Source organism: Pteronotus mesoamericanus, unplaced genomic scaffold (genome assembly GCF_021234165.1).
Source record: "Pteronotus mesoamericanus isolate MK-2021 breed Mesoamerican mustached bat unplaced genomic scaffold, CSHL_Meso_final scaffold_1186, whole genome shotgun sequence".
In the NCBI taxonomy this organism is placed as follows: Eukaryota; Metazoa; Chordata; class Mammalia; order Chiroptera; family Mormoopidae; genus Pteronotus; species Pteronotus mesoamericanus.
In genome coordinates, this window is record NW_026555302.1 from 4614640 (window position 1) to 4640371 (window position 25732).

General features: G+C 43.9%; 1 protein-coding gene across 3 annotated transcripts in view; it reads right to left on the reverse strand.

Annotated features, from left to right (window-relative positions):
* RGL1 (ral guanine nucleotide dissociation stimulator like 1) overlaps positions 1–25732 on the reverse strand; it is a 212048-nt gene that overhangs the window by 107380 nt on the left and 78936 nt on the right. Inside the window, exons 1-2 of one of the 3 annotated variants that reach the window (XM_054587671.1) lie at positions 5803–5999; positions 4693–4803 (exon numbers count right to left, since the gene is read on the reverse strand). The exons of 1 other annotated variant lie outside the window; for it this stretch is intronic. In XM_054587671.1, coding sequence (XP_054443646.1) covers positions 4693–4803; positions 5803–5829 — 138 coding nt within the window. In that variant the 5' untranslated portion in view covers positions 5830–5999. Of the gene's footprint in view, positions 1–4692; positions 4804–5802; positions 6000–25732 lie in introns of those variants that run through there. One more of the 3 variants, XM_054587670.1, reaches the window with a different exon arrangement.

The window sequence follows — 25732 nt, forward strand, 5'->3', positions numbered from 1 at the left end:
GTTGTTGTTAAAATGAATCATCACTACCTTTGTTTGTGGCCTGCTTTGTTCCAGGAAGGATGTAAGACAGCTATAATCATTGCCTCCTTGATTTTTCTCACTCCCATCCTCCCCTCCTCCTCTTGATAAGCTAACGTCTTCACAATGATTTTGTATTAAATGAGAAGCAACTATACGTTCACATTTATCAAGACAGTATTAGTTTCCCAAAAGGGGATGAAGCTCGATCTGCTCATTCAACAAACACCTGAGTTTCTGCCAACTACATGGCCACAGCTGCCACCCCACCAGGCCGATAGCCTAGTGGGGACCCAAAAATTAAACAGGTAACCACAACAGAAGGAGGTGAATGCATGACAGGGAGATGGAGACACAGGAGGGACGCCTCCTCCAGACTTGGGAGATCAGAGAAGCTCCCCAGAAGTGACCTTCAAAAACTTGAGGAACTGTATGCCCTTTGAAGGCAATATGAATAGCAACACCACCGAAACACCAGGGAGAGTCGATCTCAACAGCACATCCAAGTGAGAGTTACTTCTGAATCCGGATATGACAAGCAGTTATCTTACCAATGCCCCCATATAACCCACGGATTGCCCACAGTTCACCCGAGTGCTCAGTATTATAACATATTTCCAGTTCCTTTATTTCTAATTGTATTCTACCTTCTCTGAATACACATTGTCTTATTCACTATCTTTACCAGGCTCTCGGCTATGAAGCATTTCAACTCAACCCAACAAGGGCCTGTGTGGGAAGCAATGTGATAAATATGGGACATGGGGAAGGGAGGCGCTGGGACCCCGCCACAAAGTCACACAACCACAGAAGCGTGGAACTGAGAAAGGCCACGCGACTCTCCGCTGACCACGCCACTCTCCACAAACTTTGCAGAGCTGGCCTAGCCCTACCAATCCTGCTTATGAAACAGATATCCCCACTTTAAACTTATCTTACGTCTGACCCGTTTTCTAGGCCCCATGTCTGTCATCCTACAGGAAGCAGAAAGGGCTTTTGACACCAAGGCCCCTGACCTAACAGTTGGATCTTTTTTCCTCTGTTCGTTTCAGTAGGGTACATTCCCTGCTTCCAAAGAATACTACACTGATATTTCCTTAAATCATTTCTACATTTCATGTCCATGCATAACCCCAATGCTGGGACCAAAGAAAAATAAGTTTTGACCATCTGCTCTTCCAAACATCACTGGACATTCTACAAGCTAACTTAATGGTTGGGTGAAATTACTTTTTAAAATCTCTTCCAATCCTGAGATTTTTATAATTCTATGGCATAATCAAAGCCATTTTCTTTGAGGGCTATAGCCCAGTAATATTATCGCGGTGTAAGATGTGATTGTAGAGTAAAAATTGGGTTGGTATTTCAATGATATTTGGTTTTTCAAAGTTGCCCAACATAATCTCGCTGTCAGTGGGCAAAGCTGCTGCTACATGTATAAGTCAACCCAGCTTGTGCCATACTTAGTCATGTAATTTACAACCAAAGACAGAGGATTTTACTTCAAAAGACCAACTGAACACAAAATTTAACAAACACAAAAGAAGGCCCTGAATGTTGTGGATGGTGTGCTACTTCACACCTAAGGGTATGAATCATTTTGCTATCCCTCCCAAACTAAATCATAATTATGTTTTGAGATCTGAGTACCAGAAAAATTGTACTGAGTCTTTTAGGCTTTTTCAGTAAGTCTTATAGACATGTTATGAGAGCTATGTTCACCCTCTTGTGCTACCTAGCCTCAAACATATCTTCAGTGTACCCTACTTTACACATCCAAAATGGAAAACATATTGATAAGATACACATCTTCACAACTAATATCTGAGTTTGTAGCTCAAGTTGTCATTCAAAACATAGATAGATAGATAGATAGATAGATAGATAGATAGATAGACAGATAGATAGAAAGCCACATTGCTCAAGTCCCTCACCAGGTTCAATATCTAGGGTAAAAGTATAGAGCCAGTATACTACATACTTGCTCTTCTGAGCCAATATTCTCTTCCAATACCCTGGAAACAGCCATAAGGTCCCAAGGTAGTTCCTGACAGCAAACAACTAACCATGTGGGTTCAAATCCAGCCTTTACCACTTCCTAGCTGTGTAATCCTGGAAAGCAATTTAACATCTCTGGGCAGTTTCCATGTGAGGGAAAAAAGATATAATCATGACACCACCTACCCCCTAAGGTTGTTGTCGTATTTCAATAATACCCTCATCTCATCTCAATCTCTGGTTCACTCTAAAACTGGCTGTTTTTTAAAAAGATTTTATTTATTTATTTTTAGATGGGGGGAAGGGAGGGATAAGGAGAGGAAGAGAAACATTGATCAGCTACGTCCCACACATCTGAGGGATTTGTGCCCAAATTCACAACCTAGGCATGCACCCTGACCAGGAATTGAACCGGCGACTCCTCGCCTTGTGGGACGATGCCCAACCAACTGAGCCTCAACAGCCAGGACTAAAGCTAGTTGCTTTGAAGAACTTTAAAAGCATTACTGGAATATGGGAAAATAAATCTGGAGAAGCCACTGATTCCTGAAGAGAAAAGTTTTATAATTGCTATGGTTCAACTGGTTGAGTCACATGTAAGTCTGGAATTTCCAAGAATAAAAAGAACAGACCTTCTGAAAAGAACACCTAAAACCAAAAAAAAAAAAAAAAGTGAGGTCAGAGTTGGAGAGGTCCTAAGAAGTTGCTCTTGAGGACTAGGGTGGTAGCAGCAAATAACACTCTGTTCCGATGGGAGGGAAGGAACAGATTCCTCCAACAACCAGAAGCAATCTTTTAACTTTATCCTCCCTCTCAGTATTTCAACTCTACTGCTAAGTCTGGGGTGAACCAATTCTAAACACTGTATAAACCTGAGAACACTGGGAGAGGGGGAGAGAAATGGAGTCCAGCGTACAGAACAGTCAGTGAGAATTACTAAATAACTGTGAACATCTAAAGGAACCACACTCGTGCGTCTGGGGCTACGGAGTTAACCCCTCCGTTTCCTCATTGCTCTTGTGTTTGGCTAAAAACTGAAACTGCCACCCAGGCAACATCAGTCTCATCAGAAGGAGAAAAACAGCTGCATCAGCAAATATAATGACCCTTTTGAAGATAGCTGGTTCAGAACCTGTGAATCATTTTTAAATATCCAGACAGGACAAACCACATCAACACCACATTTAAATAAAATGCTTATACACAACCTCCAAAATCCAAGTGATGACTTGTCAGAGCTCTAGTTCTTCTCTCCCTGGCCGGCCGCCTGGCGTTATTAATTTTAAAATCATTTTCAGAGTACCCTGTTCAACGAAGACCTCAGGTCAGGCTACACCTGCAGATGCCACTAACAGTTGACTCTCCCAGTGGGTGGGGCCTCAACCCAAAGAACAGAGCAGGAAAGCCTGGAATTAAAGTAGCTGGGGAAGCCCAAAGCAGGCCAGCAAACCAGGAGGCCCGCAGGCCCGCAGGCCCACAGCCCCGCAGGCCCGCAGCCCCGCAGGCCCGCAGCCCCACAGCTGAGGATATCGTTGTTGCTGGCCCTCCTGCCTTCCATTCTGGGTGCTGCCAGTCACATGTTGCTTCAAGTCTTGACGTGAAGCCCCGCAGTTTGTTTCCCATTCTTCTTCACATGCCACCTTTGAATGCTGCTCAAAATACTCTGAATTTTCCGAGACCCAAAGCCAATCAAGATTGATGCAAGTGCCTAATCTTCCTTGCTCTCAAGGCCACTGCCTATGAAGCCTGCCTGTGGCTAGAATAAAGCCCTGTGAAGCTACACACGCCCCCTCTATTCAGCCTGCCATCACGTTCTTTCCCAAGGCTTCTTGGGTCACCTCTCCCTGCGCTCTCTGGGGATCATTTCCAGTTCCAGACCAAAAACTCCTTTCTTTTTCCACATGCTGACATTTGCTCAAGGAGTCATCTTGTCACCCAGCGTTCCATTTCTCACATCCCCTTTATTTGAGATGTGTTGAAGGATCCAGTAGGAGGTGATAAGGAATGACCTCACATGATCGCACCTAAGATTTTAGAATCTCAGTGCCATAAAGTCCCGCTAATGGAGACAGCGCATCTCTAAAAGCCCAGCGCTCTGCGCGCCCTATACGCGCAGCTGTGGGCACGGAGCCGCATCTGCCTCCTCCTGGGCTGCAGAACGGAGGTAACAATGGGAAATCTGCCACCCCCACAGGAAGCAGATTTGGGATGGTCTGTCCCCTGAGCATTCTGGGTACTTCATAGAAGTCCAGGAGTAGGAGAGGGGCTGCCAGCATCAGAAGGGGGAGGACCGGGAGAGAAAGGGGGGTCATCTGGGCAACGCTGCTTATGCTCTTGTCTGAGTGCTGCTTTCTGGTCCCGCTACTCTGTGTCACCTTCCGCCCCTCCACCACCCCCCTCTATTTGCCAAATACCTCAAGATGTTTCTAAGAGGCTCTGAATTATTGACGAACCCAGGCAAGATGCTTTGGAAAACATTAAGTACAAAAACAGACCTGAACAGCTAGTGCAAATACTTGGTCTTTGGCAGTTTCTTTTTAAGGCTGGAAGAGAAGAGGGGCGGGGGTGGGGGGTGGGGGGGGCGGGGGAGAAGCCTGCCTCTGCTAAATGATAATGATATTCACAGAACAACAGACACTGAACTCCAAAGTTCACAATATCTGCAGCTTTACTCACCCCTAGCCATCTTGCTCCTTTATTGGCAGCCTGTTGAATCTGGACTCTTTTCAGGGTGACATGGTAAACGGCTCCTTCCTCTACCTCTTCACCCCAGTCCTGAATCGAGCTCTGCCAGGGGATGGGAAAAAAAAGAAAAGAAAAAGGTTTTTTTCCCCCTCTCTGCAAACCACAATCTCTCCCAGCTGCTTTGCTGCTTACCCCAGCACTCAAGGCAAAAGACGGGCTGTTCAAAATAAATATTACAATCAGAGCGATACAAGACACACGGCGATAAAGGGAATGCTGAGGTTTTCTTGGCCCCCAGCCCTTTCCTGTGGTATCAGGATCCCTGGACTTTTCCATTTAGTTATTTTTCCTAGACTCACTCACATATCTTAAATAATTTTTAAAGTCTTTTTTTTTCCCCTTAAAGAAACTGTGGTTTAGTCCTGATTAAGCTTTCCTCCTTAAGGGAAAGAAAAATAATTCATTGGTAGAAAAAGTTTGTACTTTTATAAGTGACTCAGTTATTTGAGCGAACTACATTTTAAACTCAGACACAAACAAGCAGTTAAAATGCCAAGAGTCCTCACTCTTTAGGAAGTCAAATGCTTCCCGTGTCTTTTTCTCCTCTTATTGTTTAGGGACCCAAAAAGTTAGCGGGGCTGGGGCGAGGGGGGTGGTGTGTGGAAAGTTTTCATTTCCATAAAATCACCTGGCAAGGGCAGAAAAAGCAACACATCATGCAACTTCAAGGAACGCGTGTGCCTGGACTCCCTGCATTTCCATGTCCCCAGCTAAACTTTAAGTGTGTTAGAGAGCCGCTGGGGCACAGAAGCGCTCCGCGGTTCACCCAGACCAACAGTCCTTTTTCCTTAAAAGTTTTCCTCCCTTGACATACAGCTGCCCCAGGCACATCAACGGCAAGGGCTGAGAAAGTAGGTATCGCTGAAAGGGAGAATACACGCAGCGCGGAAGGCATACAAAGCAGGATGAGAAAGCCTCAGCTCACAAGTATGGGACCGGATTGCTCCGTTCACTCCGAGTGAGTCCAAAACACGCCCAGAGAAAGCGGGAGAAGATTCCCCACAAGAGAAGCCTCGGGAGAAGGCAGAGAGTTCTCGTTACCATTTTAGCTTGCCAAAGCAATTTCATTCTCAGTTTTCCCTTCGGTACGGGGACGCGGCATGACGCGCCCGGCTCCCAGGCCAACGCGGTCTCGGCGCGGTTCAGCCCGCGGCGCCCCAGGCCCCCGGTCTGCGCGGCCGCCGCTCGGAGCACAGACGCGCGCTGTGCCGCCGCCTCCGGTGCGCGCGACTCCGGCCACAAAGGGAGCGCAGCGAGCGAGCCGCGAGGAGGGCGCCCTAGACTCCTCCCCACGCCACTCCGCCACTCCGTGATGTAAGGCTTTCCCGTTCGTGCTTGGGAGCGCACTCTCCCCTCCTTCGATCCCATGGATAAAGTTAGCATGAAATAATTTCTCCAGCTCTGGAAGTCATCGGGGAAACGACCCTTTCAAGTTCATCAGATTTTCCTGATGGTCACCAGCTGCCAAAAAAGAATCGGGTGCAGCACGGGAGGGATAGCAGTGTGTGTCTTCTTCCTCCGCTAAAAGACATAAAGGGGAGGAGGGGGAGTGCAAAGGATGGGAGGTAAGAGTCAGAAAAACGTCTATTATCTGCCTGTTACTGAATTTTGATAAAATCATGGCCACCCCAATGAGCGTAACAATACTAAGGAAGTTTTTTTTTTTTCCTTTAAAAGCAAAAAAAAAAAAAAAAAAAAAAAAAAAATTGCTCAGAGGATGTTCCAGAACCTATGCTCAGGGGCTGAACCCTGCCCCACATAAGCCCTGTACCAACAGGAAATTGCTGTGGACTTTACCACCCATTACAAACCAGAAGGCTCATCCCACAGTATCTGGCCATGGTGGGAGGGAAGCAAAAGCAGAGAAGGCTTTTGCTGAGACTGGCTGCCAGGAAAGTGGGCCAGCAGTGGCCCTGGCGGGTGTGTGTGTCTTTGTGAGTTGTCACCCTCTCCAGTTATTTGTACTGTAGGGACACGGGGATAAGAACCACAAGGGGAAAAAGAAAACCATTCATGACGAGCCTTCCCGAGGGAGTTTTGTCATAACAGAAAGATCTGCTATCAAGACAAAAGATTACGTCCATTTTTAGATACAGTTTTAATAAATCAACAGCGAGATGCCAGATGATAATGTAATCAAACTCAGGCACATGGCAGAATTCCATGCCAACGATAAAACCTTTAGGGCTCATGACTTTTATACTCTTTACCCTGAAATGCATTTGATTGTCTTTAATTTTTTTTAAGACCTCTCACTAATTGCCATGGTCAGGCATAAGGCAGGCTTTGGTTAATAATAAATACATCAGGAGCTGAAAAGCCAGAGAATCTCAGGTCCTAAAGTTCCCAGGAGGGCAGAATGACACTGAGCACGCATCAGGGGAAAAGAGCAGGATCTTTGAACACTTGAGGACATCTTGAAGTCTCTCAGCCTATCTTGTGACCACCAAAGCAGTGTCCCCAGTGTCCTGAGGAAAATCATGTGGAAGCCCTCCCTCCCCACTTCTGAAGCCGTGCGCAGGCGCCCAGGCCCACCCCTGGAGAACCTATTCAGTGAGTGTGAAGACCACAAGATGCACCTGAGGACAGTTCAGTAGCCCATAAGATTAATTTCACCCTAACTTGAACTTGATTTCTGGCTGTAAATTTGGAGATGGCTGGAGATTTTCCACTTCGGGGATATTAAGCAGTTTCTTCGACCTCGCCCCTCCCAGGAAGCCTCCCTGGACAGGGAAGCTTGTCATTCAACATCTCATCGCCGCCTCTCTCACCCACCCCCGGCTCCCCTGGCTGGCCGCCTGGCATGGAAAGGGAAAAGGGCAGGCTTCCAGCAGACGCACCTTCACATCCACGCTCACACTGGGAGGAACCTTGGGCTCTGCTTCCCTGAGCTTTAATTTCCTCATATGCAAAGTGGGACAAACATCTACCTCATAGAGCTTGAAAAGGATTAAATGAAATGTGTTTGCAAACCTTCTAGTATATGGTAAGTGACCAAAAAGTCCCATTCCCTTACTATTGCACTTCCTCCTAAACAGTTATTTTCTCAGTCACTGAAGTTGTGTATGTCATGTGATGAAATATAAAATGATGTCTTTTCACTGAAGTTATAATTTCAGAGAGCTTTTCCAATAATGACTACTTGTGTTTAGGCCTGGTAACGGATGTGATTCTGTCCAAATGCTGGTCAGAAAAAGGGGGTCAGGGACAGGCTTTGTGCTAGATAGAGCAATCTAGTGTTACAGTTTACAATTTTTTAAATATTTATTTTTAAATATTTCACCTGCAGCAGCTCGGTCCCTATGACGTTCTTACACATACCTTTAGATTAAAATATTGTACTCATGGTCAATATGTGGGAAGGATAAACCAATAAATCATGTATAACTAAGTTTGAATTTATTTATCAGATTAGGGTACCCATGACCTAACAAGTGCCTAAGAAGACAGGTCAAGTTTTATTAAAAGGAGATCACCAGTCAAGACGGAGGCATAGGTAGACATGCTTTGCTTCCTCATGCAACCACAAGAAAAATTACAACTAACCTCAAAACAGAAAACCCCCATAACTGCCAGAAAATCTAACTGTATGGAAGTCTGACAACCAAATATTTAAAGAAGCCACACTGATCCAGACGGGTAGGAGGGGCAGAGGCACAGAGCAGGGGCAGAGAGGATGTGGTGTGGGCCGAAATGTGGCAGCAGTGGCAAAATGGACGGTCCTACATTCAGGTGCGCTGGATAAAAATCGGGAAGGATACCTTGGGAGTGAGTAATCCCAGCCCCAGACCAAGCTGCGCAGCCCAAGGTTCCAGCACCAGGAAGATAAAGCGTCACAACTTTTGGCTGTAAAAACCATTGGGGATTGGGCAGCAGAAGAAACTGCAGGTTTCTCGGGAAAGGCCAATTAAAGAGTCCACACAGACTTAGAATGTACGCAAACCCACCCACTCTGGGAATCACCATCAGAGCAACAGCCAGAAGGGCACCAGTCACATATGGGAAGTGGGTGATGTGATTGGAATCAGGGCAAAGGCCAGGCAAACCTCCAGAAGCCAGGCAGCAGCATTGTCCCCTCTCGGACCCTGCCCACCACACGGAGCCACAGAGCAGTGAAGCAGTTGTCCTGCCCGGGCAAATACCTAAGGCTCCGCCCCGTACAACTTAACAAGTATGCTCGGACAGGGTCAAAGCAGCTCTACCTAATATTGCAAATTACCAAAGCAATCTACAGATTCAGTGCAATCCCTATCAAAATTCTAATAGTATTTTTTTTTCACAAAAATAGAAGAAGCAATCCTAAAATTCATATGGAATCACAAGGGACACTGCATAGTCAAAGCAATTTTGAAAAAGAAGAACAAAGCTGTAGGTCTCATATTTTTCCAATTTCAAAACATATTACAAATAAACAAATACAAGGAGACTGCCAAATTGAGGAGACAAAGAAATATGGCTCAAATGAAAGAACAGAACAAAACCCAGAAAAAACACTAAACGAGACAGAGATAACCAACCTATTAGGTGCAGAGGTCAAAACACTGGTGATCAAGATGCTCAGAGACCTCACTGAGTTCAGCAAAAACATAAGGGAATAAATAAAGGTTACACTGTGAAATAAAGAAAGATCCACAGGGAACCAACAGTGAAAGGAAGGAAGCGGGGGTTCAAATCAATGATCTGGAACATAAGGAAGATATAAACATTCACCCAGAACAGAAAGAAGAAACAAGAATTCTAAAAAAACGAGGAGAGTATAAGAAGACTCTGGGACATCTCCTGAAGTACCCATACCTGAATCGTAAGTATGCCAGAAGGAGATGAGGAAGAGAAAGAAGTTGAAAACTTATTTGAAAAAATAATGAAAAAAAATTCCCTAATTTGGCGAAAGAAATAGATACACAAGTCCAGGAAGCAGAGAGGGTCCCAAACAAGTTGGACCCAAAGAGGACCACATCAAGACACATCATAATTAAAATACCAAAGGTTGAAGGCAAAGAGAGAAACCTAAAGGCAGCAAGTCAGCAAGAGAAAAGCAGAGTTACCTACAAAGGAGTTCCCATAAGACTATGAGCTGATTTCTCAAAAGAAACTTTGCAGCCACGAAGGGACTGGCGAGAAGTATTCAAAGCGATGAAAATCAAGGACCTACAACAAAGTTTACTCTATCCAGCAAAGCTATGATTTAATATGGAAGAGCAGATAAAGTGCTTCCCAGACAAGGGAAAACTAAAGGAATTCATCATCACCAAGGCATTATTACAGGAAATGCTAAAGGAACCTTATTTAAGAAAAAGAAGATGAAACTATGAACATTAAAATGACAGCAAACTCACAACTATCAACAACTGAATCTAACTGACAAAAACAAACTAAGCAAACAACCAGAACAGGAACAGAATCATAGATATGGAGATCATCTGGAGGGTTATCAGCAGGGAGGGGGAGTGGGGAGAATGGGGAAATGGCACAGGAATTAAGAAGCATAACTGGTAGGTATGAAATAGGCAGGGGGAGGTTAAGAATAGTATAGGAAATGGAGAAGCCAAAGAACTTATATGCACAGTCCATGGACATGAACTAAGGTGGGGGATTGGTGGAAGTAAGGGGTGTACCAGGTGGAGGGGGGCAAAGGAAGAAGAATTGGGATAACTGTAATAGCATAATCAATGAAATATACTTAAAAAATTTCCATCACTGCAAAAAAAAAAAAAAGGAGATCAGTAATGTTTTATAATAGTTAGTGTACAAGTTCTTGATCTCCTTGGTTAAGTTTATCTCTAAGTATTTTATTTTTTTGATGCTATTGCAAATGGGATTGTTTTCTTAATTTCGTTTTCAGATGGTTCATTGTTAGTATATAGAAATGCAACTGATTTTTATATATTGATTTTGTATCCTGCAACTTTACTGAATTCACTTATTCTAACGGTTTTTCAGGAGGACACAAAAATATGGAGTGGCATCACATATTCATGGATTAGAAGACAATATTGTTAAAATGTGCATACTACCCAAAGTAATCTATAGATTCAATGCAATCCCTATCAAAATTCTAATAGCTTTTTTTTTTTTTACAGAAATAGAAGAAACCATCCTAAAATACACATGGAACCATAAGGGATGCTGCATAGTCAAAGCAATTTTGAAAAAGAAGAACAAAGCTGTAGGTCTCATACTTTCCGATTTCAAAACATATTACAAAGCTACAGTAATCAAAACAGTATGACACTGGCCTAAAGACAAACATATAGACCACTGGAACCTAAGGAAGAGCTCAGAAATAAACTCATGCATATATGATCAACTGACCTTTGACAAGGGTGCCAAGAACATACAATAGGGAAAGGATGGTCTTTTCAACAAAAGGTGCTGGTAAAGCTGGATATCCACATGCAAAAGAATGAAATGAGACACAACATACACAAAAATTAATTCATATGGGTTAGGACTAAAATATAAGATCTGAAACTGTAAAACTCCTGGAAGAATACATTGATTTCAAGGATATAATACAAAACATACACAACAAAAACAAATATAGACAAGACTACATCAAACTAAAAAGCTTCTGCACAGCAAAGGAAAAAATCAACAGAGTGAAAAGGTAACCTCTGGTATGGGGGAAATACTTGCAAAGAACAAATATGATAAGGAGTTAATATCCACTATATATAAGGAACTCCTACAACTCAATAGCAACAAAACAAATAATTGAACTTTAAAATGAGCAAAGGACTTGAATAAATATCTCTCCAAAGACGACATACAGATAACCAACAGGTACATGAAAAGGTGTTCAACATAACTAATCATCAGAGAAATGCAAATAAAAACCACAATGAGAGATCACCTCTTACCTATTATGTTGGCCATTATTTTTTTTTTTTAAATGTTGACAAGGATGTGGAGAAAAGGAAGCCCTTGAGCACTCTTGGTAAGAATGTATATTGATACAGCCATTATGGAAAACAATATGGAGGTTCCTCAATAAGTTAAAAATAGAACTACCATATGATCTAGCAACCCCACTTCTGGGTATATATCCAAGGAAATAAAAGCAAGATCTCAAAGAGATCTGAGTGCTCCCGTGTAGCACTGTTCGTAAGAGACAAGATGTGGAAGCAACCTAAATGTCCATGGATGGATGAATGGATTAAAAAAACGTGGTATGCACATACAATAGAACATTTCAGCCTTAAAACAAGGACATCCTGTCCTATGTAACAGCACAGGCGAACCTTGAGGACATTACGCTAAATGAAATGGGCCAGTCGCCGAACAGTACTGCATGATTCCGCTTGTATGAGGCATCTAAAGTGGTCAAACTCATGGAAGCAGGAAGTAGAATGGCAGTGGCCAGGGGCTGGGGAGGGGGAGGAAAGAGGGAGTTGCTGTTTATGGCGTATCAAGGTTCAGCCATGCAAGATGAAGAAGTTCTAGAGATCTACTGTAGAGCGTTATGGTTAATCAACGTGCCATATCCTTAAAATTTTGTTAATGTGGAGGGAAAGAAGATCGGAAAAGATCTATACTTAACATACTAGGATGTTACTAAGTATAGTTCTATGTTGCCACATTTAGTGGTCACTGACAAGAGCAATAGAAGATTCCTAGGCTATAACAGAAAAGAGGGAAGACATATGGAGGGACCCGAAACTGGAGAAACAAAAGAACTTTCTTGCATTACAGTTTCACCACAGCCAATAAACAGAGAGCTGGTAGGAGCAAACATAAGCAGCTGGTGTGCAGATTCTTTAAGAAAATACATCTAGAAGTAGAAATATGTAGTTTATATACTCTGTTCATTCACTTGTTTTTTGGGTTTGGGTTTTTTTGTTGTTGTTGTTGTTGTTTTTCATTCACCTCTATGACACCACACTCTCCTAGCTTTTACTCTACCTCTCTAGCTATAAGAAAAAATGAAAAATATAAAAGTTATAATAGAGTATACTTTTCTGTGTAGGGTGACATGGAGAAATATTTGTATGCCTGGCTATAAATGATAAGACATTTGGCATCTGAGAGCCAGGGTTTGAGTGGCAGCTCAGGACAACTTGTCAACCAAGAGTTTGACCCTCACTTCTCACAGCCTCAGTGTCCTCATCTGTTTCCTCTCCTGCGCATCGTGAGTGTTAAATAAACTACACTATGTAAAGTATCTGATAGAATGTACTTGGAACATAGGAGGCCTTGAATAAAAACATATCTCCTTCCCTCCCTACACCCACACTCTTTCCCTTCAATGTAATTCTGTGTCCATGTACTGCTCTTGGTTTGCAGTCTGCATGCTGTTCACATGTTTGCTTGGGTAACAGATTGTACTGCATGGCAGAGAAGGAAGGGCAGTGGAAGAACAATGGGCATTGTGCTTGGATAGAAACAGTGAAAAACTTGTCTTAGCCACAGCAATATTAGCATCTGATGGTTACAGATGGGAAGGCCTTCGGTTTGTCCTCAAACCCACCGCTGAAATATAATGTCCTATGCCCAGTGAAAAGCTTGGAGGAAAACAGCTCTAAGAGACCAGTAAACACAACAACAACAGCCCCAGCAGTTATGTGAAGAAAGCGAACTAAGTGTGAGGTCAGGATTTCCCCTCCATACCTTAGGGCTATTGACTGCATATTGCATCTGCCTGCCTACATCCTTACCTAAAGAGATGAGTCTGAACACCTTTCCCATTTTTGAGTGGAATTGATAATAGCCATTTGGCAAGTTTCTATAAACTATACCTTCAGCTATCCCTATGTCCCCCAAAACAAACTTTTGGTGGAGGATATAAGCGAATAAATCTGTTAGTTTTTTAATCCTTTTCCCTACCATATTAAAGTATCATCAAATTGGAAACTAATAATCCTTTCAATAGCCCTTTGAAATGCTTCTCTCTGTCCTCCAGGCCTGTAGGCTGTGTTGCTCACCAAGTTACTTCAAGTTCAGCTCCCCACTGTCAGCCGGGCACCCTGCAGTATTGTTTCTAGCTGAGCTAGCTGGGGTTACCCTATTTGCTTACTCTCTGCTTAAACTTTCAGCCTTGCTGTGCAAAGGGTAAAGACCCAGTCATGCGTGGTTAAAGATGAACAGTCTTCTAAACACTTTAAGCAGTAGGAAGGTGCTTCCATTTTCCAAGGGCCCCAAGTGATTTTATTAATTACCACAGAGATACTATAAGGTATAAATTAAAATTCTCAGTGCCCTGTTATTAGGTTCTCTTATTTAGGTAAGCAATTTACAAGGCAATTTTAGATGTACCTGCTACAACTAGAGAAGAGGCTGCCCGGGGGGATAGAAAGTGGAGAGAGAAGAAGCAGGCGCATAGCGCTCAACAGATGTCAGGCCAAAGGTGGGGACTCTCCTGATCACAATGACAAGCAGTTTCAACTAATAATTTACCAATTGTTGGTGGTTACTCTTAATTGGTGATGACGCTCCCCTGAGGAGGAAGCTGGTTACTGGGATACTATGTGTAACTTGGACTAATGAGTGTTAGTCTTCATCTAATTATAGATTTCTGTAAAGGAAAAAAGGACCACTAGAAATCTGTTCACAAGGTGGAAAACAGACAACAATCAGCTCAAATCCAAGCCAGGTCTGTGTGACATACAACAGAACATTCTGCAAACTGGGAGACGGGTGACCTGATGCCATGAGGACTTTGTCCCAAATTGCAGAAGGACCTACTGGGAAATTAGCCAAACCATATCTCATTTCAGGGCTAAAAGAAACTCCTCTTTCCATGCCAGTGGTATTGAAAATCCAAATAAGTCAGAACTACTGTAACCTCGTGGCTAAGGGAGGGGGTGCTGCAGCCAGAGACACCCAGATTTGAGTCCTAGATGCGCTGTCACTCCTTTCTGAGGCGCTGTCTCTAACATCTCTAAGCCTGTAAAAAATAGGGGTACAAACACCTTCATCAATGGCTCATAGAATGAAGTAAGATAATCCACATCAAACCTCCAGCACAGCATCCGGCGCCATGGTGAGCACTCAGTGTTGTCCAGTAGTAGGCGTCATCATCCTCGTTGTCGTTGTCTTGGACACATGCGGTTCACCTTCCCCCAAGGTCACAAAGCCTTTCACATGTGAGTCGCCCTTTTGGGGGCATCCCTCCCTCCTCTCCCCTCCCACCTGGGTGACATCCCCTATGACGTGCTCTCCTGGCACCATGTTCCTCTCTTTGTAGCTCTATCATAGTTGTAATTTCACATTTAATTGTGTGACTATTCAATAAATGTCTGCTTCACCCAAACCGCATGAAGGCAGAGAAAATGTCAGGTTTTTTCTCATCATTGTATTGTAGCAGCTCACACAGTACCCAGCACAGAATAGATGCTCAATAACTATTTGATCGATTGACAGATAAATACGGAGATAAATTTATGCCATGCTACAAATTTAGTAAGTGCTTAGTAACGGTTGCTGAGTGATATAAATAAATCACTCAATATTGTCTCTATGTTAAAGTTGCTTATACTCTAAAAGTAGGGAAAGGACATCAAGACAATAAATTTAAAATGACTCTATAAAACCACAGATCAGCAAGTACAGATTCAGACAGCAGGGCAAACTGAGCAATGTGTCACCAAGAGGACACGGAGAGTTGTCAGGAGGCAGTCACTCTTAAAGGACTTGCAGATAACTACAGCCTTTATCTAAAAAGAAAGAGGGAACCATGGGCTGGGAGGAAGAGGGGGAGGCCTTCCAGTGGAGAGGGTGGCAGGGTCAGCGGATGGTATTTGGTTGGAGAAGTGGCTCCTGTAGTCCAGGTTTGTAGAAAGTAGCTGGTTGGTGGAGATTCTTGAATTTTTCTTAAGGGGAAATTGCAATGATAAAACAGAGCTTGAACAAGATGATTCTAATATTTGTCCCGAGATTAGCTTAGAGGGAAGAAAGCATGGAGGTAGAACCACGTGATAGGAAGTTATTAGACTAAGGCACATGCCAAACAACTAACACCTAGATTGAGACAAGATAAGGATTTTGAAGTAAAGGAATGAATCTGAGTGATTTTTGGAAAAATTAATGTTGCCGCTTGATGATAGACAGCATGTTGTAAGTAAATAAGAGGGAAAAGAAAAAAACCTGAAAGGTTTTAAGACTGGGATGTTGGGATTGAGGTGGGGACAAGAAAATAAAGAGAAAAGGGGAAGGACTCTGCTTTGGGAAAAAACATTTTCAGTTTGGTTCTGACGAGAAAGAGAAGAGAGAGATCGAAGAGCAATGGGAAGGAAAGATAAAGTGAGTTGCAGGTTGGTATGTATATAAGGAAGCTGTTTGAAACCATAAATCATGTGATTTCTCCTCGGTGGAAAAGTAAGTCTCAAGATGCACCCACAACTGAAGAAGACCAAACAAAAATCGGGAGAGGGAAGAACACAGAGAGCTTGAGTTACAAAAATTAATGTGGAAAGGAAAGTTCACACAATTAAAAATTCTCCAACACGCTAACATCGGTCTTGGAATGCAGTTGTGGATTTTAGAATATACTGCAAATGGTAAGAGTTACCTTCTGTCATTATCATGAGGTGTTATACACATTTCGGGAGGCTTTCCCTGTTTAAAAGCATACAAAAGCTTTAAAAAATTATGGCTAGTTATTCTAATCTATGACATTCTTCAATAAAATGAAACCAAAGTTAATTGAAAGTCTTAGTGTGGTCAGTTACATAACACCAGAATTGCTGAATAGCTTAAACGCAGTGTTTTCCCAGAAATATTTGTCTTTTGGATGAAACCAAGACTGGAAAGTTTCTGCCTTAAAGGAGAAGTTTGAGAAGGTGGAGAGAAAAGAAAAACATATATAATGGAAATATAACTTTAACAATAATTAACCAAAACACTGTGAATATTGGTAACTGTTCACACAGAGATAGGCAAAAACACAAAGAAAAGGGACTTTGACCACTTTAGAAAGTTGATTGTGGATTGTATATCAGTTAGAAAATGTTGTTGTTGTTTTTTTTTAAGTCAGGAAATATTTCACAGACTGCCTTTGCCAGGAACAATTTTAGATCTTTGGCTCTTTTGATTTTCTTGTTAAATTGGCAGATTCAACTCATACTAACCCATAGGGATCCTGTTTTGTCTAAGACGCGATGTGAGGGCTATAGAAAGAAAACAGGTTTAGTTTGGGGCAGGTGACGGGGAGGCGTCCTCACCTGGGTTTAGTCAGCTTCTTCTAGATAGGCAAGCAGCTGCTGCCGCTTGAGAAAGCTGCCTACGGTTCTCACTCCCACCCTGGCTTCTCTCCCCCTGTCCTCTAGGGATGACGATGACGATGACAACGACGACGACGACGATGATGATGATGATGATGATGATAGAGTGTGTGTGTGTGTGTGTGTGTGTGTTGTGGGAGGGGAGAGCTGATGGAGAAGGGTGGCCTTCTTCTCAAACTTTAATCATAAAATCTAAAGACTTCTCTCCAGAATAACACCAACCCAACAGAAAGGCATTGTAAAGAAATGGTGCAATCGTAAATTATGTGGCAACTCATAACAAAATCAGTAGTGTATTTTCCCTTATAGCCACGTAGGTAATGTGTCCGGCATCACTCAGAGAAGTCTCTCTTCTCTAACTTGCCGGATGCCCTGCTGGGGCGCTAGCATGCACGGTGCCGGGGGAAACCACACCACCCTTGGCTGAGGGTTGCGTAAGCTTAAGTGTGAGGACCAGCTGGCATGGCTGGAATACATGGCCAACTCGGGCTAAATTTTTGGTCTTCCCCACCTGCAAAGCCTTGGGAGTAAAGTAGGGACTGGGAAATAGTGAAAACCCCTTCAATTTCATTAGTTCTATAAATTTATAGCAGACTCAAGATGTCCTAAGGAGGTCCAGAAGGTCCTAGAATCACTTCTGGAGATGAAATTCACTTTGGGTGTAAGTTTCAAGTATTTTAAGATAAAATTGGACCAGCTAGGACTTTGTCGTGACAGGTAACCATGGGGACCAGGGCGTCATCCTGAGCTGGTGGAGCAGCCGCAAGATGTAAAGGGCCTGACAACGGCCTCACCCCGTAGAGCGAAGCCGCCATTCCGGTCCTGGCTGCCTGTGTCTGGACTGTGGTGTGAGGAAGAGAAACAACATTCCTGATTGTTGAAACTGCTATTAGGCTGGCTCTGTCTGCTATAAGCAGCGAAATACATATCCCAGTTAATATACCTGTCAAATAGATAGGAACTAGTAAAGAAAGAAAGTCACTTAGCCAAAGGCCAGATCGTAACATTCCAAAATATACTCTGATGTACTGATTCCAAAATTGTTCTAGGCACTGAAAAAAGATTCCTTTAACTATTTATTATTAATTCAATGAATATTTGCCGAGTGTCCACTATATATCAGGCCCTGTGCTAGGCAATGCAGGAATAACTTTTGACAAGACCGTTGTGGTACGTGCCGCGTGGCGCTAATAGATTAGAGGGAGAAAGAGACAAAATACGTACATTTACAATATGAGGGAAGGGTTGCTATTGGAGTATACAAGCTAAGTCTGTAGGATTCACGGATGCTTCGCAGAGAAAATAATCTCTACAGTGAGCTCTGAAAGAGGAGCTAGAATTAGAAATAGTACATGAAGGGGAGGGGGTAAGGGAGAGCAATCATGCAGAAGGAACAGAACAGAGAAGGCCTCAGACTTAGATCGCACATGAACAGGCTCCTAGGCACGGCCCACCAGTTCACCAAACACACCAAACAGGCTTGTGTGTTTTATGAGCTAAATGAGTGACATCCATAATGCCTGTCCTCAGCGGCCCTGCTCAGCTCCTGTAGACTCTTTTGCCTGTGACTTCTTTTTTTAAATTTTTTTATTGTTGTCTAATTACAGTTGTCTCCATTTTTCCCCCATTGCTCTCCCCTGTCCGGCCCCCCACCCCTCCCACATTCAGCCCTCCCCCGCCCCCTTTGTCCTTGTCCATGGGTCCTTTATACATGTTCCTTGCCTTGACCCTTCCCCTTCTTCCCCCATTATCCCCCTCTCCTCTCCCATCTGGTTACTGTCAGTTTATTCTTTATTTCCATGTCTCTGGTTCTTTTTGCTCATTTGTTTGTTTTGTTGATCAGGTTCCACTTATAGGTGAAGTCATATGGTATTTGTCTTTCACCGTCTGGCTTATTTTGCTTAGCATAATGCTCTCCAGTTCCATCCATGCTGTCGCAAAGGGTAGGCATTCCTTCTTTCTGCTACGTAGTATTCCATTGTGTAAATGTACCACAGTTTTTTGATCCACTCATTTACCGATGGACACTTAGGCTGCTTCTAGCACTCGGCTATTGTAAATAATGCTGCTATGAACATCAGGGTGCATAAGTTCTTTTGAATTGGTGATTCAGGATTCTTAGGGTATAATCCTTATGGCTTCTTTTTTGGAGTCAAAATCATCTTGTATTTGGTCTTCCTCTTTTTTTGCTGCCTCCTATAGCCCCCAGAATTATTCTTTTCCAACGAACACTGCCTTTTCATGATGCGTACAAAGCAGAACAGCTTCAGTTCTGTCATTTTTGCCTCCAGCAGTGTTTCAGGCTTCATTTGTTCCGGGACCCACTTACTCATCTTTCCAGAAGTCCAGGGCATTCGTACAGCTCTCTTTCAACACTGTATTTCAAATGAATCATTTTTGCCTGTCAGCCTTCTTCATTGTCCAGCTCTTACATGCTTACATAGTAATTGGGAATTGGATGGTACTGTACACGTTTTTCCCAAAAAAGCAGTAGTACTGTATCTTCACTTCTTGAGCACTGATTTATCTCACTTGTACAATATGTCCTAACCGGATGTATGTCCCTTAGACACGTGAGGTATGCTTTTGTTTTATTTTATGTAATCCCATTATCCTTTAACTCACCTTCCGTGAGGGTACAGGTAAATAAATAGCTCGTTTAATGACTTTAACAGAGCACATACTATGTGTGAGGTGCTGAACCACACCCACTGGCCCTGGATCCAAAGTAAGGGAGGCAAAAAAAAAAAAAAAAGGAAATGAACAAAGCAAGCTGGCAAAAGGGAAGGGCGTTATTGTGGGCTTGTATGGACCCATCCAGACTCTATATTCCAAACCAGAATATGAATGTTACAGTTTGTTCCACTTAGAACATCCATCCTAGCAATCTCAGCGGAGGAGCTGGCACTTGCCTGGGGGCAGGAATACAGGCGGGATGGGTGGGCCCCTCTCAAGTCCCACCTCAGAAGCACTCAGCGCCATTGCAGTCTGAGACCAGGGAGCAGGAGAGAAGACCAGACGGTGGGATCTCTTTTGCGGGGGATGGAGGGAAGGAACTTTAGACATACTAAATGCTGTGAGCCACCTGAAGGAGACTTGAGGTATAATTAGAATTTCAGGGTAACAGGGAAGAGGTTTAAGGAAGTCAGGGAGGACAGGAGAAGACAATCCAAGCAAAGGGAAAGGCATGAGCCCAAGTTTAGAGGTCAAATGGGAGGTCATCAGAGACGGGCAAAGGGAAGGCAGCTGCCCAGCGCAGCCACACCGCCTGGACACGTGCCCACTCTTCCCTGTCGCTCACTCTTTCAGCAGAGTACTCCTTGGGTCGTGTGGATGGAAGTATATAACTTCAACCAGGGTGGACTGTCCAAGTTCCTCTGTGCTAGGGTTGCACATTTGAGTTTAATACCCCTGGGGTAGGTCAGAATTATGTACAATACAGTTACCACCACATGATTATCATCTATGTGCAGGTACAAGTATTTTTGCATTGGTAATCACTAACACCTTCTGTCGCTTTCAAGTTTATGAAGTGTTTCCAGTTATGTTAGTTCCCTTCATCCTCACAACGACTCCCAAAGTAGAGGTATTACTATCCCTACTTCATGACCTAAGAAACTCAAACGTCCAGGCAACAAACACAATGTAAATACTAGAAGCCAAGCCTTTGACACTAAAGGCTGGAACCCAAGTGTTTTGACTCCAAATATCATGCTACTTTTAAAAGAACACATTTTTGCTCTTAGGACATGTATTTGCATCTTTGCTGTTGCTTGTATTATTGAGGACCCAGAGCACCTTATAAGTACCGCGCGCTAACCGATTGCGCCACTGGAGCTCCTAGGGCACCTTATAAATATGTTAGCCTTCATACCCATGAATAACGAGGGTTGCATTCACACAGTTGCCAGCACCCAAGAATTATTCTGTCCACACTGGCTGTGTTCTGAGCCACTTGCCCTGTCCACTCCCAGCACGGCTATCCCAGGTCAGGTCCGCGTTGCCCGGTACCATGGCCCCCTCCTCCATTCGCACAACCACACATGCAGCTGCGATGCTCCGGGCACTGTGCGAGGTGCTGGCCATGCCATGGGGGTCCATGCAGAGTCCCTGTTGCCAGAGCCCTGACGGTGCAGGGGGAGGGAAACGAGTAAAGAGGACCTTACAAAGAGTGTGAGACGGCTCCAGGGAGCAGGCGCATTGGCGGCGGGTGGCCGGTGCGCCAGGGCCGCTGGTGCTGCGGCGCCTAATCCAGAGGCCAGGAGTGGAGGCAGCCTACAGTAGGGACTCTGATAGGAAGTAAAAATTAGCAGATAAAAAGGGAAAGAAATGCTCAGCTCAGGAAAAGGAATGGCGTGAGCAAAGGCGTGGTGTCAGAGAGAACGAAGCAAGTTCATGGATAGAACCAGATATAGTTCGATACGCCTGAAGGATGGGTGCAGTGGGGCGGGGTGCTGGGGAGACGAGCTCAGGGCCAGGTTGCAAAGAGCCCGGGAGCCGTGTTACCCAGTCTGTGTCTCATCCCGGGCAATGGAGACGTGGGAAGGCGCCCCACCGCAGAGTGACCTGCCAGGGTTTCACACGGGACAGCGACAGGAGAAGGCTTGCCTTTCTAAAGGGTCTGATCGCCATATGGAGAGGGGACTGGAGCAGTGGTGTCCCCATAGAAATATCATGTGAGCCACTTACATAATTGTAGCTTTTCTACAAGCCAAATTAAAAAAAAGAAACAGATGAAATTTCTATCTTATTAATTACCAATGAATTTATTACCAATGCTAATAATATAGTTTCTTTAACTCACAGTAGTAGAAGGAGGCAAGGAGAGAAATGAATGCATTGGAGAAGTATTCAGGAAAGGGAAGAGTAGAAATTTAATACAAATGAACTTTAGTTCATTTTACACACTAGGAACAAACTAATCTTCCTGAAATACAGCCCCAATTAAGATACTCTCTTGCTTTAATCTTTCCTTTTTTTTTTTTTTTTTTTTTCTTTTGCTTTCTGCCTTGTGCCTTGTGCCTTCTGCCTTGTGCCTTGTGCCTTCTGCCTTTTGCCTACCAAATAAAGCCCAGACTCCGTAGCCGGGAGTGGGCTGTGCCTTTTCTCCAGGGTCTGTGCTCTCCCGTCCCCTCGGCTGGGCCTCTCCGCTCCCACCTGCAGACCCCACCAGCGTCCAAGACCAGGAGTAACCTCACGCAGAAAGAATGAAAGGACCTCAGCTCAGCGCTCTGGAATGGAGCGTCAAGCCGTTCCTACTGCTAGTCAGGCCCATGTTCCAGGTCTGACTCCTGGCTTGGAAATCTGCCCGGTCCCCCTGGGGTGGGGACCCTGCTTCTTGCTTTCCATTCCATTCTTTTCTCCTTCCAAAACTTGGAAATCTGCCCATAAACCTGAGCTCAGCAGCTGGAGCTTGCCGACGGCTGACAGACTTTCTTATTTCCTTCTTTCTGATTACACTTCTCAGGACCACCTGTTCCTACATGGCCCGGTACCAGCACCTCCCAGCCTGGAACTTGCTACCCACCTCCGAGTACCAACTCTTCTTGCCTGCGTGACTGCCTGTATCAGTTTCTGTGCACCTCTGAACATCGCTTCTAATGACTTGCCTGCCACCCTAGACTTCCTTGCAGCCCCTGCCCCATCCTTGGGGGCAGATCTAATCGGTCTGCCCTGTTTTGCAGTGAACCAGGCCATTTTGGACAGTATCTTGAGCTGTGACAACTGGCATTCGACACCCTGCAGATTGCCAGCCCCACCTACCAGTGGAACTTATTTCTCACTATGCTTGTATACACTCTGCTCCAGACAAAATAATCTCATTATTGTTTGCTATTCATGCCCCACAATTACAGACCTTCCCAATTTATTCCTGTCAACTGCTTGCCTGGAAAGGGCTTTATCCCATTCCATCACCATTTACCAAGGAATTCTTAATGCATAATAAGCCCCAAAATATGACAATCCATAATCTCTTCCCCACCCTGACTGGAAATTAGACGTCCTCCTCCTCTGTGGCTCATTTTCTGGACTTCCATTGTGAATTTTATTGCATTCTTCCTTATTTTAAATGTCTTATCTCCCTAAGCACATAAATAAACATCTTGGAAATAAGATCCATGTCTGATTACTTAGTAAAGAAAAATAGCTAGGGAAAAGGGAAAGAGAGACTTGGCACAGTTTTGCAAAATGAGTAATGGGCCATCAAGGATTACAACTGAACGAGCTCACACTGTTAGGTGCCTGCTTAGCATCCTTAATCAAATCATTCCTGAAACATGGGGGATAAGGTCTCTGTCCCTGTGGACTTATGGAAATTCACTGAGAGCTCCCTTAGTATACACATACACACACACACACACATATTCATACATACTTCATTTTCTTACTTTTTGCCTTTCTATTTGGGGTTATCTCTTTGCCTATCTATTTGGGGGCATCTCTCCTTCCTCCCTCCCTTTCTGAACTGGCCTGGAAACTCCCATCCCCTATCCCAAGGTTCTGTGATTCCCCAAAAGAGCTGGAATAAATTGTCACCTCCTTGAAATACCTCCAGTTCTTCCTTTAAGCACGTACTGGATCCATGAATGTGATGAAAGGCAACACAGGAGGCTTCTTCACTGCTGGATGAAAACTCAAGGACCCAGGAAACAGCACAGTGATGCCCTCCTCTGCCTATCTTAAAATTCCATGGTAATTGAAAAGATACAGGTAGGAAACCCAGCCTGACGAGGGGGTGTTTCTGTTTTGTGTTAAGGGGTGCGGGTTAATTCTTGCGCCCTGTATAACACGCAGCCTCCCACTCCCAGCAGTACATCCAGCCATGGAGAGTCTGCTGCCCCATATTTTGCCAGTGTCTATACCACAGTGTGACGGGGGAGACTTGAGCAGATTGTATGTCATTTTCCAGCTTTCCTCTTAGGAGCTCCAGATACTTAAAAAAAATATGACAACAATCTCACCAAATCCCTGTGCAGTAGCTAGACACATTCCCAACAAAAATCAAGTAATGATAATCCACACACCGAATTGTCTGTCCCAGCTGCTTTATTGTGTAATATTAGCCATCGGCGTGCGGCCATTCCCAAATCCTAGGCCATTAGGTTTGAAGGCCCAACGGTCAGGAGTCTTATAATACTAGACAGATATCTAACTATCAGATTTTATGAGTGAAGAAGCATCTAATTATGACCAAACATGCTTCAAAGTGCTTTCAAATGGTTAGTCATTCCTCTCTGCTTCCCTATCCAGGCAAGAAGTTCCACCTCCCTAGCGAAGGTGCCATGTGGCCTTTAGAAGCATCGAAGAAGATTCTCTCTTGCCTCAAAGATTTCAAAACCCCATGTGTCCACGTTGATATGAAATGGTCCAGCCCTGTCTTCCAGATGCTTTGCCTGGAATGGGAGACCCCATGTCCTTGTGGCAGGCACCTGGGGACAGAATGCCATCACCGGACGGTCCTCAATTAGAGCCCACATCCTCCTCTAGCCAAGCACAGGTTGAAGATTAACTTTCAAGGTGGGGGACCAGAATTACTCTATTGAGTAGCTTGAGAACTGGCTGGATCCTCTAGGGGTGTGGAGGAGGAGGGAGATGGTGTGAATGTCATTTATTAGTGTATCAGAAGCTAAAATACAGGGATCGCTTTGAAAATAAAAACAGAAACCAGCTACATAAGTCTGGGAAAACATTACTTTTCTTTCAACTGAAAATAGATTTTTATAATCTTGAGAATATAAATGGGCAGAATCTTTTCAGAGTACAATTTGGCAATATCTATCAATACTAAAAACACACATGCCCTTTGAACAAGTAATGTCATTGTTCTGAATTTATCCTATGGATATATATGGAATATTTTAACAAAACATATGTACAAGGATGGTCACTGAAGCATTATTTGTCATGGTATTTAAAAATACATCCAGCCCTGGCTGATGTGGCTCAGTGGATTGAGCACCGGCCTGTGAACAGAAAGGCCACCGGTTTGATTCCCAGGCACGGCACATGCCCGGGTTGTGGGCCAGGTCCCTTGTTGGGGGCATGTGAGAGGCAACAAATAAGTTGTTTCTCTTGCACATCAGTGTTTCTCTCCCTCTCATTCTCCTTCCCTTCCCCTCTCTCTAAAAATAAAATAAATATCATCAAAATGTCTGCCAGCTCAGTGCAGCGACTGACTGAATAAAAATGGCACACCGTGCAATGGATTCCTGTGGACGGGTTCAAAGAATGAAATGGGTCTGGGTGTGCCAGTATGGAAAGATTTCCAAAACATATCTTTAAGGGGAAAAAGCCAGGTACAGAAGAATGTATATAGTGTAATCTCTTATATGTTAAAATACGCACATATATGTGGGCATGGCACATAATTACATTCATGCATAGGCATGAAAAAGTCTCAAGAAATGGTCAACAGTCGTTGGCTCTGAATAAAGGGCCTGAGACTGAGTGGAGAAACAGAGTTAAGAGGGTGGAGTCACATTCAGGAGAAAGCTCTGGAACCAGTTTAGTTTTCTTATTTGTACTCCCCATTATTAAAAATTCTATTGTTATTTTAAAGGCTTTCTAAGTTAGTGACTCCAATGCCAACTAGGTATATGGTCAAAGAGAGACCAGAAATAGATTCTTAGCAGAGAGATCAATAATGCCCTCAGCCAGCTAAGCTAAAGAGGAAGTATTCCGGTCTACGCAGAGGAAGACGCTGGCCTCTGCGAAAATGTTTACTGCGCAGGAGGGTGGAGGGGGAAGTGGAA